Source organism: Cotesia glomerata, linkage group LG3 (assembly GCF_020080835.1).
Source record: "Cotesia glomerata isolate CgM1 linkage group LG3, MPM_Cglom_v2.3, whole genome shotgun sequence".
Taxonomy (NCBI): Eukaryota; Metazoa; Arthropoda; class Insecta; order Hymenoptera; family Braconidae; genus Cotesia; species Cotesia glomerata.
Window position 1 is genome coordinate 8,168,572 of NC_058160.1, and position 14,898 is coordinate 8,183,469.

At 28.1% G+C, this 14,898-nt stretch overlaps 3 protein-coding genes across 9 annotated transcripts; 1 reads left to right on the forward strand and 2 right to left on the reverse strand.

The window, feature by feature from the left end:
• Window positions 1-201: 201 nt before the first annotated feature.
• LOC123261780 (neurogenic locus notch homolog protein 3) lies at window positions 202-2,655 on the reverse strand. 3 transcript variants are annotated; one of them, XM_044723564.1, is made up of 8 exons: window positions 2,629-2,655; window positions 2,495-2,565; window positions 2,298-2,404; window positions 2,082-2,210; window positions 1,815-1,988; window positions 972-1,225; window positions 689-911; window positions 202-584 (listed from the first exon to the last, which is right to left on the reverse strand). In XM_044723564.1, exons 3-8 carry the CDS (start codon window positions 2,392-2,394, stop codon window positions 223-225), a joined length of 1,239 nt encoding a protein of 412 aa, XP_044579499.1. In that variant the 5' UTR covers window positions 2,395-2,404; window positions 2,495-2,565; window positions 2,629-2,655; the 3' UTR covers window positions 202-222. The 3 variants fall into 3 exon arrangements, with proteins under 3 accessions (XP_044579499.1, XP_044579500.1, XP_044579502.1); XM_044723565.1 differs by lacking the exon at window positions 2,629-2,655 and having other exon boundaries at window positions 2,495-2,590; XM_044723567.1 differs by lacking the exon at window positions 2,629-2,655 and having other exon boundaries at window positions 2,298-2,605.
• Window positions 2,656-3,353: 698 nt separating this feature from the next.
• LOC123261779 (polyadenylate-binding protein-interacting protein 1) lies at window positions 3,354-6,903 on the reverse strand. The gene is made up of 8 exons (XM_044723563.1): window positions 6,695-6,903; window positions 6,477-6,601; window positions 5,804-6,016; window positions 5,526-5,723; window positions 5,309-5,424; window positions 4,678-4,906; window positions 4,249-4,601; window positions 3,354-4,153 (listed from the first exon to the last, which is right to left on the reverse strand). Exons 1-8 carry the CDS (start codon window positions 6,855-6,857, stop codon window positions 4,018-4,020), a joined length of 1,533 nt encoding a protein of 510 aa, XP_044579498.1. The 5' UTR covers window positions 6,858-6,903; the 3' UTR covers window positions 3,354-4,017.
• A 1,812-nt stretch (window positions 6,904-8,715) lies between these two features.
• On the forward strand, window positions 8,716-14,476 carry LOC123261684 (E3 ubiquitin-protein ligase MIB2). Of its 5 annotated transcripts, none has more exons than XM_044723427.1 (10): window positions 8,716-8,740; window positions 9,537-10,002; window positions 10,369-11,062; window positions 11,635-11,794; window positions 11,887-12,148; window positions 12,230-12,538; window positions 12,604-12,967; window positions 13,051-13,268; window positions 13,651-13,757; window positions 13,823-14,476. In XM_044723427.1, the coding sequence occupies exons 2-10, from the start codon at window positions 9,566-9,568 to the stop codon at window positions 14,119-14,121; spliced, it is 2,850 nt and encodes a 949-aa protein (XP_044579362.1). In that variant the 5' UTR covers window positions 8,716-8,740; window positions 9,537-9,565; the 3' UTR covers window positions 14,122-14,476. The 5 variants fall into 5 exon arrangements, with proteins under 5 accessions (XP_044579362.1, XP_044579358.1, XP_044579357.1 ...); XM_044723423.1 differs by lacking the exon at window positions 8,716-8,740 and adding an exon at window positions 8,754-8,990 and having other exon boundaries at window positions 13,823-14,475; XM_044723422.1 differs by lacking the exon at window positions 8,716-8,740 and adding an exon at window positions 8,754-8,986 and having other exon boundaries at window positions 13,823-14,475.
• Window positions 14,477-14,898: the final 422 nt, after the last annotated feature.

Genomic DNA, 14,898 nt, shown 5'->3' on the forward strand with positions numbered 1-14,898 from the left:
AAAAAAAAAATACATTGTATAAATGTTATTTTTAATGATAAGTTAAGAATAGAAGATGAAATCTAATTAATTAACGTTATACACTATTCTATTAAGTATTAAGTAGTAGTACTTCAAAAATACAATCTCATAAATCAGGTATCAGTTATTAGTCTTATTATAGGCACTGTTTTGTTTAAAATAAAAAGTATTTGTTAATGGTACAAAAAATGATCAGTATCATCATTTTCCATTTAAATATCTTCCATATCCATTGACGTGAGAATGAATAGTGTTGCAGCCAATAATTGCATCTCCTCGCGTTCCATCTTCACAGGTACAGACTGCAATATGACGTCGGGCTTCGCATCTTGCGGTTGGTGCACACTCTTTCCCTGTGCACGGATTTTGACAGTAATAATCAATGCAAGCTCGATTGTCGGGGCACTCACTGTCAACTTGACATTCACCCTTACGACAATAAGTTAAAGCATCTCCAGTATATCCAGTAGGACAAGTACATACTGGTCTCTCTTTTCCATGGTTATCATGTCCAGGTGTACAAATTGCATTTTCACCGCAAGGATTTGGTCTGCAGAGATCCTCTAAAAAATTTCATTTATTTTATTTTATTTAATTTCAATTGATTTTATTTTATTAAAAACTGTAAATAATTTTTAAAAATTTTATAGCTTTTGATATTTCTTACCAGGTTCAAATGGTCGACAAAATTTGAATGGATCTCCAGTCATGTGTTTTGGACAACTACATACCGCAGTGATACCTTTAAGTTCACAATTAGCATTGACTCCACAAGCTCCGTCACATGGGTTACTACATTTTTGATAAAAACATGCTGGTTTATTTCTTGGACAATCGGAGTGAGTAGTACATTCAGGGTAACATTTTGTGTATGGATTTCCTAACCAATTCTAGACATAAAATATATTTAATTAGTTTATATAATAATCACAATTTAAGGTATTACATACTTTTGGACATGAACACTTGGCTTGATGATTGATCACGTCACAGTTTGCTCCATCACCGCACTTGCAAGGACTTTCGCATCTAAAGTTCGATGAGCAAGCAAGATGATTGGCACATTCAGCATCACTTTCACACTCATGGCGACATCCATTTAGTGGTGAACCTCGGTACCCTGGGAGACATGAACATGTTGGGATTCCGTTGATTACCTCACAACGTGTGTTTGCTCCACAAGGACTCGGTTTGCAAGCCGCCTCTTTATTAAAAATATATTATAAAATAAGTAATAAATATTTTAAAAAAATTTGTTTTTAACAAAAAAATCTGATTATTATTTACAAAAGTGGGATCAAACCCATTTTGGGCCATAACTAGGTGAAAAATTAACATTTAAAATTTTTTTTTTTTTTTTTTTATCATAAAAAATGTGAAAAAAAAAAATAAAGATTTCGATAGCTTTTTTTCCTTCAAAAATTGGAAAAAATTTTGGCTCATGTTTTTGGATAAAATTTATATTTTATATTTTTTTGATGTTTTTGATAGATTTTTTTTTTTTGAGAAGTACATAAAAAAACGAACAAAAATTTGTAAAATTGTGATAATCAACTTTTTTTTTTTTCAATTGTTCATTTTTTTATGTTATTTAGAAAAAAAAATATATATATATATTTTAAAATCAAATAGAATTTTCGTTAAAAAAATGAAAATAAAAATGGTTGACCCCACTTGTAAATATTTACCAAAAATCTATTATTTACTATCTAAAAAATTAGTAACTTTGCTTATTTTTAGCATCATAATTAATGTAAAATTATTGTATTACGTATTTTTAGTAGGTAACTTACGTGGATCGGCGACATGGCAAGATTGGAATGGATTTCCAGCATATCCATCTGGACAAGAACACGTCGGAACGTGATTTCTAACTTCACAATTCGCGTTTACACCGCAAAGACCAGCGCAAGGATTAGAGCAATGATTTTTGATACAAGTCTTGTGACTTGGACAGTCTTCAGGAACTGAAAAAGGTAAAAATAAATTAAAAAAAAAAAAAGCATACTTAGTGCCTGATTGTTTAAGTTAAGTAAAATTAGCTTTTATTTTATACTTACTTATGCATTCAACTTTATGACAATGAATCAAAGGGTCACCCATATGTAGATTTAAACACGAGCAGACAGGTCGACCATCAGTCATTGAACATTTAGCATTTGTTCCACATGTATAGGAAGCACATCCACCTAAAAAAAAAAAAAAAAAAAAAAAAAAACAAGATAATTTACATCTTGATTACTTTAACATAAATTATTTTATATGATTGTTTTTACCTGATGATACCACTTTCGGGTGATAATAGACATCTCCGGCAGAAACACTGTTAGCAATAAATGCTAACAAAATTACTAACAATATCCTCGTCATCATAGATAATTATCTAGTATTAATTAAAAATAAAAAAATAAGTAAATCAATTCTTCACCAGCGATTTAAATAATAGTCTATTGAATTAGTTAAATTTATTTACATGATCTCAACTCTAATACAGTCCACTCTTCAGCATGCGATAGCAACGACTGAAAGATTTTTTCGCTGAGCCTAAAATTTATTTAGAGAAAATAAGTGAGTAAATGAAATGGAATATAGGATATAATACCCCACCATACTCGATCTTGGGAACTCCAAGTTGACCCACGCGTAACCCTGAGAAGCTCCTTGACTTAAACTCAGTATTACACCTACATCTTCTTATTTGTTTTTTAATAATAAAATAATTCAGTAGACTACCTGTGTGAATTTATATACATACTTGTTTTAACGTTATTTTCAAGTAGACCACGCCTTGTATCAATAGACTGATCCTCATGGTCTTTCAGCCTCCAGATATTTGAACCAATAATAGAAAATACATCACAGTATTGTTGATTTTAATAACATAACGTCATGTGTGTAGTACAGATATTTTTTTTGCTATACTTAAATGGTAATTAAAACCTTGAATTTGTATACATGACCTCGAAACCGAGTAGAATAACTTTCAAGAATTTCAGACCCACATTTAAAATGAGTTACGTTGAACTTGGAATATTCAAAATTAACATCATCACATCGTTTATATCATGACTTATGACTAATGATCAATTAGGTATCACCCTATCTTTATATAGAAACTATTTAATAAAAATACCTTCTTGTTTACCTTCATTATGTTTGAAAACATTATTTATATGTTTTTTTCTTTTTTTTTATTTTTTTTAAGATTACACGTTATTGAATAGTAAAGTCAACAATTTTTTTATCGTTTTATTTTCTCATTCATGAATTAATAATTCTCATCGACATATTTGTGTTGACCAATTTTTATGTTCGAATTAACGGGTGAAACATCGATAAAAAGTAATGTTTATTGACGTCTTTTTTTATTACAAGAAAATTATCATACTGTAATAAACAGAAGTATGGATAATAGATATTTTATGGGAAATAGAGGCACCTATCCCTTAATCTCCGATAAATTATTCATAGCATGAATTAAAAATTTAATAAAATTTAATTTGAAAAAAAAATTTTGTTCGATAACTTAGCCCGTAAATTCATATCTTGTATGTACCAATAGATTAATTTAATTCAACATGAAATTAGTCTTCTAATTAATAAAAATATACTAAGCTAGCGTTTTTTTATGAAATAATATCACTTGAACGTATAAAGTTTGCCTTTCAAATAATAATTCATTTATTTTATTTCAATACAGAGAATAAAAAAAAAGGTTGCTGTGGTAAGTGCGGAAGTTAATTTTTTTTTAATATTTAATTAATACGTTATTTATCAGATAATCGACTAAGTGCATATCATATCGACCGTAGTTGACCTATAAATATACATAGATAGAACATTTACATACATATTTATATTCTATAAAAAGATTATTTATGTCTGATGAAAAGAAATAAATAATTAGCATAACCAGGTCGTTTTGGGAATTTATAATATTAGTGAAAAAATCAACCTCAGCCTGGAAGAGTTTCATTTTTTTTATATGTCCCTTCATTATCCTTTTTTTACTCCACTTGAAATATTATTAGGTGTTAATTTGAGGAATTCTTCATAAGCAGCAGCAATAATATCATCTTCATCTTCATCTTCTGCGTGATTATCAACCCCGCGTTGATTCACTCCTCGTTGCCTATAAATTAAAACAAAAAATTATTAAATTTTTAATAAAATAATAATGTTAAATCAAATAATAATAACAAAAAAAGTAAGGTAAATAAAATTTACCAAGATTCATCAATTCCATCATCCATATTTGAAAGATCTTGACAAAATCGACGTTCCTCTGCTGACAGAATGTTTCCGTCAGGTCCATAGAGTACAGGTTCATTAAGCTGCTGATATTGCAACTGTTCTTGAACTTGCTGTTGTGGAGGTTGATTAATATCAGCGGGCACAGGACCATGAGAAGATACAGAACGACCCCAATTACCACTTCGCAGTTCTTTAACACTGTTTACCATACGACCTATGTGTTGATCTACTCGGCCTTCAATCACGAGTTCTGAGAGCTCTTTCATGACACGTTCAATTTCTTGTCGATTTGCAGTACTGTCTCTTTCCAAGTATTGACCAGCTAACTGTAATTTTATTTTTTAACGGTTAAAAAAATAATTTATTTCTAGAGTCACATATTTATATTAAAAAATAATTTACCTTGAGTGATTGACAGATAAACTTTGCAGAGTTGGGGCCAGGATTTTTCAGAGCAGTTGAAATAACTTCAATAAGAAGCTTGCCTAAAATTGACGCAGGATGAGAATCCATTTGAGCAACTAGTTCTGCTAAACAAAGCATAAGCCCATGGCATTTTTTCTCGTCTTCTGGCGTGTGTGAAGTTATTGTAGGCCATGATCCAGACAAAGTATCAGCTTCTTCACGACAGCTGAAATCAATTATTTTATTTATTTATTGATATACTTAAACGCCAATCGGCTTTGTGCAGATTAATAATACAAAAATTTTGAGAAATTTATTTAAACAAAAATTATAATAGAAGAGACTAATATACATAAGGAAAATTATTGCAGCATTAAAAATCACAGGATTTCTTTTAATTTAGCTAAGAAAGCTTTACAGGAACCATCGAAAAAATTCATGTCAGTGTGATATCTATTAATAAGAGCTGATATTCTATTTCTTGGACTAATGATGACAGTTTTTATTAGATTTCGTTGTTTTTAGTAGTCGATTATACCTAAAGTTGAGATTCTTTTTAATGAACTAATAATTATTAGTTTATATTTTTAACATCGACAACAAAATATTAGTTCAACGGATAACATACCGTTCAAAAAGTGCTGTACGGAAAATAGATGGTGTATCATCTGCTGGAGTATCTACAGCATCAAGATGTGAGCAAAGTCTAGCTCCACTGTATCGGAAATTGGCATCACTAATACACTATAAAATAAAATAGTTCAAAATTAATAAAATTGATAAGTTGCAGTGAAATAGATAACAGCATTATTATTACGAATATAAATTAAAAAAAAAATAACTACTTTTAAAATAATAGCTGACACAATTGCTTGAGTGTTAACTTGAGTTTTAAGATGAGGAGTCAAGCTAGAAACAAGTGGCACGACTAGATTCTCAAATTGATCTGGACTTCTGGTTAGGGTTTGCATTGCAGTGTTGAGCTGACTCAAAACATTTGGTAAACTATTCTCAGAACGGTTATTTCCCATATTATGATTATCCTGTAACAATATTAATAAGATAAAAAAATATTTAATAACAAATATTTTTTTACATTGATAAAAATTTCCTAAATACTAACATGATTTCTGTCATAGTTACTAAAACCACCATCATATTGAGAATATCCTTGGTGAGAATCAGCATATTGTTGGTATTGCATGTGCTGTGGCTGATACGGATACTGTTGTTGATTACCATATTGATGATTCTGCGATTCATGATGTCCATGTGTATTTCTTGCTGCAGTTAAACGATCTTGAACCGATGGTCGATGCCATGATTGATTTTGCTGCTAAAAATTTTATAATAAAATGTTAAAATAAATAATTATTTTAATTTTTTCATGTAAAAGTTTGTACTTTTTACAAATAATTATATAAAAATTAATATTTCAATCTATTTTCTGATAAGACAATCTACAAATAACTTTTTAAGTATATACTGTTTTAGAATAAATTTAGATATACAGTAAGATTCAATTTCCACCATATAGGTAGATATGCTGCTCAGAAATAAAGGTTATAAGTTATGAAATTCGATATTTTTATTGTAATAATCATATCTTTGATGCGATAATTTTTTTATTTGATTATTTAAAATTTCAAAAATGATGTAATATTATCAACAATTAATTTTTTTGTTAATCTTTTAGAATTTTTCAACGTGTTCAACGTGGGATAATTATTGACATCAATATAGAAAAAAAAAATGAGGTATTTATAATTTAAATTAATTTCAAAAATGAAACTTACATTTCCCTGTGAAGTCATTAAACTTCTGGGTACGAATTCAGCGGCATCAGCAGATAAGTCCGAGTTTTTGACGACGTCATTCATCGACACGTTGTTAAACATCTCGTTAATTTGTTGTACAGACGCTTTAGTAAAACAAAATGCGAAAGATTACAACAGCTGACACGAACAATCAAATTAAAAGAAATAAAAGTTTGAAGAAAAAATAATGTACATACTTGTTTGTTGAGCGACAATACTGTGTGGTCGACGGAGGGACTGGGGCGGAGGATGAGGTGCCCAAAAACCGCGTCCTCTTCCACGGCCTGCACTTCGGTTATCACCACTACCACTACTACCGCTACCACCAATACTACCATCCCCATCACCGACATGATCCATTTTTATATTTTTATAAAATAATATATCTGGTATTGTTATGATATATTTTTTATTTTGATAAATTTTTAGTATTTTTAATTTTGTCTTCTTTGGAATGATAATTTAGAATACAAATTAATTAATGTTTTTACTCGATGCCGACATACATTTGCGCTCCTATATCCGTAATCCGTTATGTCGGTCCAGTATCGTCCTTATTAATACTAAACCCCCGGTTTCCAGTTATTGTTTTGTCAATAGATTTTTATAATTTTCAATTTACAAAATAAGTTATTCCAAAAAAATATTTATTTTTTATAAAATTATTGAAAATTAGAAAAATTTTTTTCTATTTCATTAAAATAATAAACTTTTAGGAATAACCGGAAAAAAGTTTTTGATCCCTAGAAAAAAAAGAAAAAAAAATCTGCATAGATACATATACAGATCCATGGAAGAACTTTCATAAATTTCTACTATGACACCAGTTGGATATAACATTCTTGGTAAGATTTTAATATTTTGTGCATTTTGTTCAGTACAATTTTGTAAAATTTATAATTTTTAGAATTAGAAGAACATTTATTGCTATAAAAACAAAAAATCTCATCAATTAAAAGATAATTTTAATTGTAAATTATTCATTTTCATTTTAAATAAACAAATAATTTTATGACATTTAAGTTAGCAGTCACTTGACTATTTTTTTTAACAAATTAATTAGTTTCAAAAAATTATTTTTAAAAAATTGCATTTTTAATTTTTTTTAATTTTTACATGTCAATATTTTTTTATAATTTTTTTTTTTTAATATAATTTATTTGTTACAAAAATTCGTAAAATTATCAAATATCTGCTAAATTAATAATTTTTAGACGATAAAACTTTAAAAATACAAGTTCATTTTATTATGAAAATAATGAACAACGAAATAATTCGCAATGGATTAAAATGGAAAGACATCATAGTAATGAATAATTGACATTATTCGTGGGTGGGATAATGAGATTAGTCGCTTTTGATCGTCACTTCAATGGGCATCAAGAAGAACTAATATCTATCGATTTGATTGTAAAGATTGTGTTGATTTCAACTAGGCCGATCATGGAAAAAATGGAAGATTCAACAAAATCTTTAGGTCTTGATCAATCAATAAAAATGATACTGAAGTAATAGCTGACAATTGTCAATTTTTTTAATATTTTTAACAAATCAATTATACAATAAAAAAAATTCTTTTAAAAATTTCCACTAATAATTTTTTTCACTTTTCATAAGTGGAATTTTTTTATTAAATTTTTTTGATAGTAATTTCATTGTTATAAAACTCTAAAAAAATTTCTAATGTTTGTCAACTTCAGTGTCAACAATAAAGACATCTGTTGAAGAAAATTAATTATCACAACTTAATAAACTGTAAGCTGTAAATTTTTAATTATTTTTTTTTTTTTGTATTTTGCACAAAATACATATTTAATCATAAAAATATAAAGTTTGTTCAATCAAAATAACTAATTTCCAAGTAATAAAAAATTTATCTCTCATTTATTCATTTATAATAGACAAAACTCTTAATTTTTTTATGGTTTTCAGTTTTTGTCCATAAAGAAACATGGATATTGGGATATTCATTAAGGATTGTTCATCCGGATTTTATTTTTGAATACTTCGAATTTAAAAAAAAAGTTGAAATAAAAAATAAGTAATATGAGATTTATGAAAAAAGAGACAAAAGAATAAGCACATGTTTCGTTATGTATTTCGTTAAAGAGTTTGAATTTGATGCATATATATCATATCCAACGACTATGGAAGCTGACGGCAGTTAAAATAGAGTTCAGTACTATCAACAAGATAGGATAGTTCTCAAATGTTTTATTTTCACATAAAAGTTACGAGTTACGGTAACTTTTTTACTTTTTAATGTGCATGAAAATAGTTTCTAGTTGACGAACAGAAAATAATAATTATATTAATAATAATCATCATATCTTCCTATTTCTTGTGTAATATTCTGGTCATACCTAAAGTGATTATTCTTTTCAATTACCAGTAATTACTTCAATTAAAAGTGAAAAATACAATTATATTTCAATAGATTTTAAGCTTGCTGCCAAAGACATTATGATCATCAGGTGAAAATTATTTCAGTAAGTAGTGCATTACCCGCTCATTTTTTCTTGTTTCTGCTTTTTTAAATTAATTATAATTATTATGAATTGAAATAGATGTTGCATATTTTAAACATTGAGCATTATTATTTTACAATAATTATCAATTTAACATATTATTTAAATAAAACGCCGTACTAAGATGACTTCTGATAAAATTAAAAAAATTTTTTTTTACTTTTTTATTATGACAACAAAAATATTTTAGTCGTTTAACAATTTGGCTGTGATATTATTGTTAGGTGTAAATTTATTATCAAGTTAAATCAAAAAGTATTTCTGAAGATATTGCAACGATGAATAATACAATGAAAAATGTTTACAAATTTATTAATCAATGAATACATTCTACGTCATTTTTTATGACTCATACTTAAAGTTCAAAGCCCTACACTATTATAATTCACATTTATTTAAATTATTCCTCTAATTAATATTCAATTTTGAAATGAATCTTATAAATATTTTATTTTTTAAGATCAAAAGCAAAATACATTATGTGTTAAAAAAAATAAAAAATAATTTTCAGAACGACGGTCGATATTTAATTAGTTGGAAATGTTGGAGGTGGGCTTAAGGGTAGTAAGAGGCTATGATTGGAAATGGAAAGATCAAGACAATGGAGAAGGTCATGCTGGTACTATAGTAGAAATTGGGAAACCACCTTCGCCTCCAGCAAATGCAACAACTTCCAACACAAATCCTGCAGACAAAACACCCGATAAAACTGTTATTGTTCAGTGGGACCATGGATCTAGAAGTAACTACAGAATTGGTTACCAAGGTTATTATGATTTACTCGTATTCGATAACGCTGCTGCTGGTGTCCAGCATAACAATATAATTTGCGATGGATGTAAAAGACATGGTATCGTTGGTATCAGATGGAAATGCGCACAATGTCATGATTATGATCTTTGCACACAATGTTACATGGGTGATATACATGATTTGAATCATATTTTCCAGAGATTTCAGACATCTAATGCAGTAGGGTATACAAACAATTATTTATTTATTCAGTATTTTCTTCAACAATACACTGAGAAAAAAAAATTTTTTTGTTCAGAAAAAAATTTCTTGGCTCAAGAATCGTTTAAAATAAATTTTGGTTTTTTGACAAAAGAATATCAATATCTATCATGATAATAACATATTGGCATTAATTTTGATAGATTAACAAATGAATAGGTTCACTTAAATTAAACAAAAAATAATTCGATAAATTATTGAGACAAGAAAATATATTCTTGAAAATTATCAAGAATATATATTCTTGTGACAAAAAAATTTTCTCAAAAGTAGTAATTTTTTTTCTTAGTGTATAAATTTATTTAATTTAATAATTTTATGATTTACAGAGTTCAATTGACTCCTAGAAAAGGTTGTACAAAAATACCGTTGAAAGGTATTTTTATTGGAGCTAAAGTTGTACGAGGACCAGACTGGGAATGGGGAAATCAAGACGGTGGGCCTGGAAAAACCGGACGAGTTATTGATATTCGTGGATGGGATAATGAAAGTAGTCGCTCAGTAGCTACTGTAACATGGGCATCCGGTAGTACTAATGTTTATCGGCTTGGTTACAAAGGTTGTGTTGATCTTTGTTATGTTGAACACGGAACAAATGGAACTTATTACAAAGAACATTTACCAGTTCTTGGTCAATCAATAAAGACAATGACTGAAGAAAATAATGACACAAGTCAATCTGATGATTTAGGTCAATTAACATTTAATGTTGGTGATAAAGTTAAAGTATTACGAGATGTCGACGTACTAAAAGAAATGCAAGCTGGTCACGGTGGTTGGAATCCCCGGATGGCTGAATACATTGGCAAAGTTGGTACTGTTCATCGAATAACTGATAAAGGTGACGTACGTGTACAGTATGAAGGATGTAATAATAGGTGGACATTTCATCCACGAGCTCTGACCAAAGTTACAAGCCAAGATACATTTGTTCTTGGTGATATTGTAAGAGTTAAAAATGATGCTGCAGCTATAAAAAGCTATCAACAAGGTCATGGTGAATGGATTGATGTTATGAAAAGTGTAAGTATTTTTTTTTCTTTCTTTATACACTGATAGAAGGATTTGTTTATATTTAATAAGCTTTATTAACTGTTAGTAAATGATTTTTTTAACATCATAGAATTTAATAAATATTTATTTAATCAGTTAACTGTTAACAAATATTTATTCAAAATAAAAAACAAAAATACCATTTTTCTTTTGACACTTTTTACTACTCTATAGCTGGAATACATGATAATAATTCAATTCACTAAATAAATTAACGTTTTTAATATTTAAAACTAAAAGATAATTATGAACTGTAATAGAATTTGGTATTTTACAGTAAACGTTATTATAATGTAATATAATTCACTCAACAAAATATTTATTAACTGTTAATAAACATTTGTTAACTATTAATAAATGTACTTTCCTCCCAAATAAATATTTATTGAATGTTAAAAAATATTTATTAAAATTTAATAAATTAAATAATTTTTCTTAAATAAATTAAATTATTAATAGTTAATAAATCGTTATATATATATATATATATATATATATATATATATATATATATATATATATATATATATAATTTGTTTTAGGCATTGGGAAAACTTGGAAAAGTTATTAAAATTTACCCAGACGGTGATCTTCGGGTTACATTGGAAGGTCATACTTGGACATTTAATCCTCTTAGCGTGGTTAAAATTGCCAGTGGCCAAGGAGTAGCGGGTCATACTGACGGTCATCGTTTACAACAGGGTTAGTGTACTAAAAATGTTGACTTGGAATATTTTTTACTTTTAATATGTATTTGAATACCGATTGACAAAAAAAAAACTGAACACTTTTAGAACCTGTATCTAACGATGTGACGATAGAAGTTGAAAAACTTCTTCGCGACGCGGCTAGAGGAGAAGCTGGCTTAACTGCTGTTAGAGAATTTCTTAAAAAATACTCTGGTAACGTTGATATTTGTAGTGGTAAAAAAACATTTTTACAAGTCGCTGCACATCAAGGAAATCGTGAGTTATGTATTCTTCTTCTCGATGCTGGTGCATCTTTAAAAGCTATTGATGAAGACGGTGATCCACCATTACATTATGCTGCTTTTGGGTTAGTATTAAAATTTATTATTGTTAATCTCAATGTCAAAAAATAAAAAGTAACTGAGCGATAATTTTATATGAATTTTAGAAATCAACCTGGTATAATGGAATTGTTATTAAGTAGAGGAGCACCAATTGATGCGGTAAACAACAGTTTATGTACCGCTCTTCATGTTTCCGTTAACAAAGAAAATTCAGCATGCGTACAGGTTTTGTTGCGTCACGGCTGTAATGTTAATCTTCAAGATTCTTATGGTGATACTGCTTTACATGATGCTATTAGTAAAGAAACTGACATCATGTATGCTTTGATAAATTATGATTCAGTAGACTTTACCATACGTAATAAACGTGGGTTCAATGTTTTGCATCATGCTGCATTGAAAGGAAATGCACTGTAAGTTAAAAATATAATATTTATTTTCTATTTTTATTTTATTATTGAATTAAATTGTATTACAGCGCAACAAAAAAGCTTATGAGTCGAATTCAACATCTTGTTGATGTAAAAAAAGACGATGGATTTGCTGCACTACATTTAACTGCACTCAATGGTCATCGAGAAGTTGCAGCAATATTATTATCAAGAACTGGGGGGCGGGCAACTGTAGATCTTAGAAATAATCGGAAACAGACTCCGTTGCATTTAGCTGTGTCTCAAGGTCACTGGTCTTTAGTTGAATTACTTTTACGGCACAATGCGGATATATTAGCAACAGATGAAGACGGTGACACAGTTCTCCACATAGCTATAGCTAAATGCCGTCATCATGCTGCCACATCACCAACTTCAGATAGTCGTCGTGACGCGCCTATAATTAATGCTGTAAATTTTTATTTTATTAATATGCTATGAAAACATTTTTCACAGTTTAAACATCTTAGCTAAAGTAACAATTTTTTTTTCAGATTTGGGAAGATCTAGTAAGTGCAAATGCTCCAACAGAATTAGCACTTGCATGTTTTCTTGTCAGTATGGAAAATCATGGTCCATTTTTAATGCAAGTTAAGAATTCTAAAGGAAAAATACCGTTAGATCTAATGCCATTAGAACGGTCGGATATTAATTTTGCAGACTTACTACGATCGTACTTTTATTTCCGCCGAATAAATGGCCCCGAACCTGAGTAAGATTTCGTTTTTATGTTTATTTCAATTTTAGTATTATTTATAAAGTATACTGAGAAAAAAAAGTACTACTCTTGAGAAAATTTTCTTGTCACAAGAATATATATTCTTGATAATTTTCAAGAATATATTTTCTTGTCTCAAGAATTGATCGAATTAATCGAGTTATTTTTTGTTTAATTCAAGTAAACCTATTCGTTTGTTAATCTATCAAAATTAATGCCAATATTTTATTATCATGATAGATATTGATATTTTTTTGTCAAAAAACCAAAATTTATTTTAAACGATTCTTAAGCCAAGAAATTTTTTTCTAGACAAAATTTTTTTTTTCACAGTAAAAAAAAAAGAAATAGTATCAATAATTATTTTTATTGTTAGAAACAGCAGTGCGTCTAGCAATGTTGAACCACCAAGTTATACTAATGCTTCTGTTACCGATGAAATAAGTGAAGAATGGACAAATGATCCATCAGTTTCATCAACTGGTAGATATCATATACTTAAATTTTATTAAGATTCATAAAAATAAAATAAAAAAATTTTTTTCTAGATCGGATTTTGAGTAAAAAAGAAGTCCCAGTGAAAAATGAAGATAGCTTACAGAATGAAGAGGTATCTAAAAAAGTAGAAAAAAAGGAGAGAGAAAAGGACAAAGACTTAGAGAGATTGCGTTTTCTCGAGACAAGAGTCGCTGATCTTGAGGAAGTTAATATGTGCAGTATTTGCATGGAACGAAGACGCAATGTTGCATTTCTTTGCGGTCATGGTGCATGTGAAAATTGCGCAGCTCCACTAAAGACATGCCACATGTGTCGGAAAACTATTACCAAAAAAATCAATCTTTATTAAGTACTTTTACTTGACTTTTACAATTTTACAATTCATCTGCCAAACCCATTCGATAGTAATTTTTGCCTTTGATGCTACACCTGCTTGTAGCTCAAACAAACACGATCTGTACAGTGATGTGCCATAATTGAGGTATCAGTGATTAATATTTATTAAGATTACTATACTATCTATTTATCCTTCGTTATATATTATACACGTATATTAATATTTGTATCAATTTTTTAACTAACATTGTATATTGGTAGAATAATTTTTCAATTATACTAATAGTAGTTTTGATCAATTTATTTAGAAATGATTTTGATAGCCAATTTATACTCTTCAAACTATTTAAAATAATTTCAATCTACAAGTATTTGATAAAACTAATTCATTATATTTTAATAGATGTTTTTACGATAAATTTTATACGTACATATATAAATTATATATAAAAAATATTTAAATTTATAATTGATATTTTAATTTTAAACTTATTTTTTAGTGTTAACAAAAATAATCTTATAAAAGCGAATGATTTGAAAATTTTTAGGTCTGAGAACAATTTTTTTTCTTTTTATAGAACCAATTAGCGTAGTATATATTATTCCTTCAAGTCATTTTCTCATTGAAGTGTGATTAGAAATATAAGCTGTATAATTATTATTAATTTTTAATAATATTTCATCTTCTGATAAATGCCACAATTTTAAATTATTGTAAATTAATGGGAATAAAAGAAGTTTCCAATTGTATTTTATATAATAGTTTTTTTTTATTTTAATAAAGGTCTAA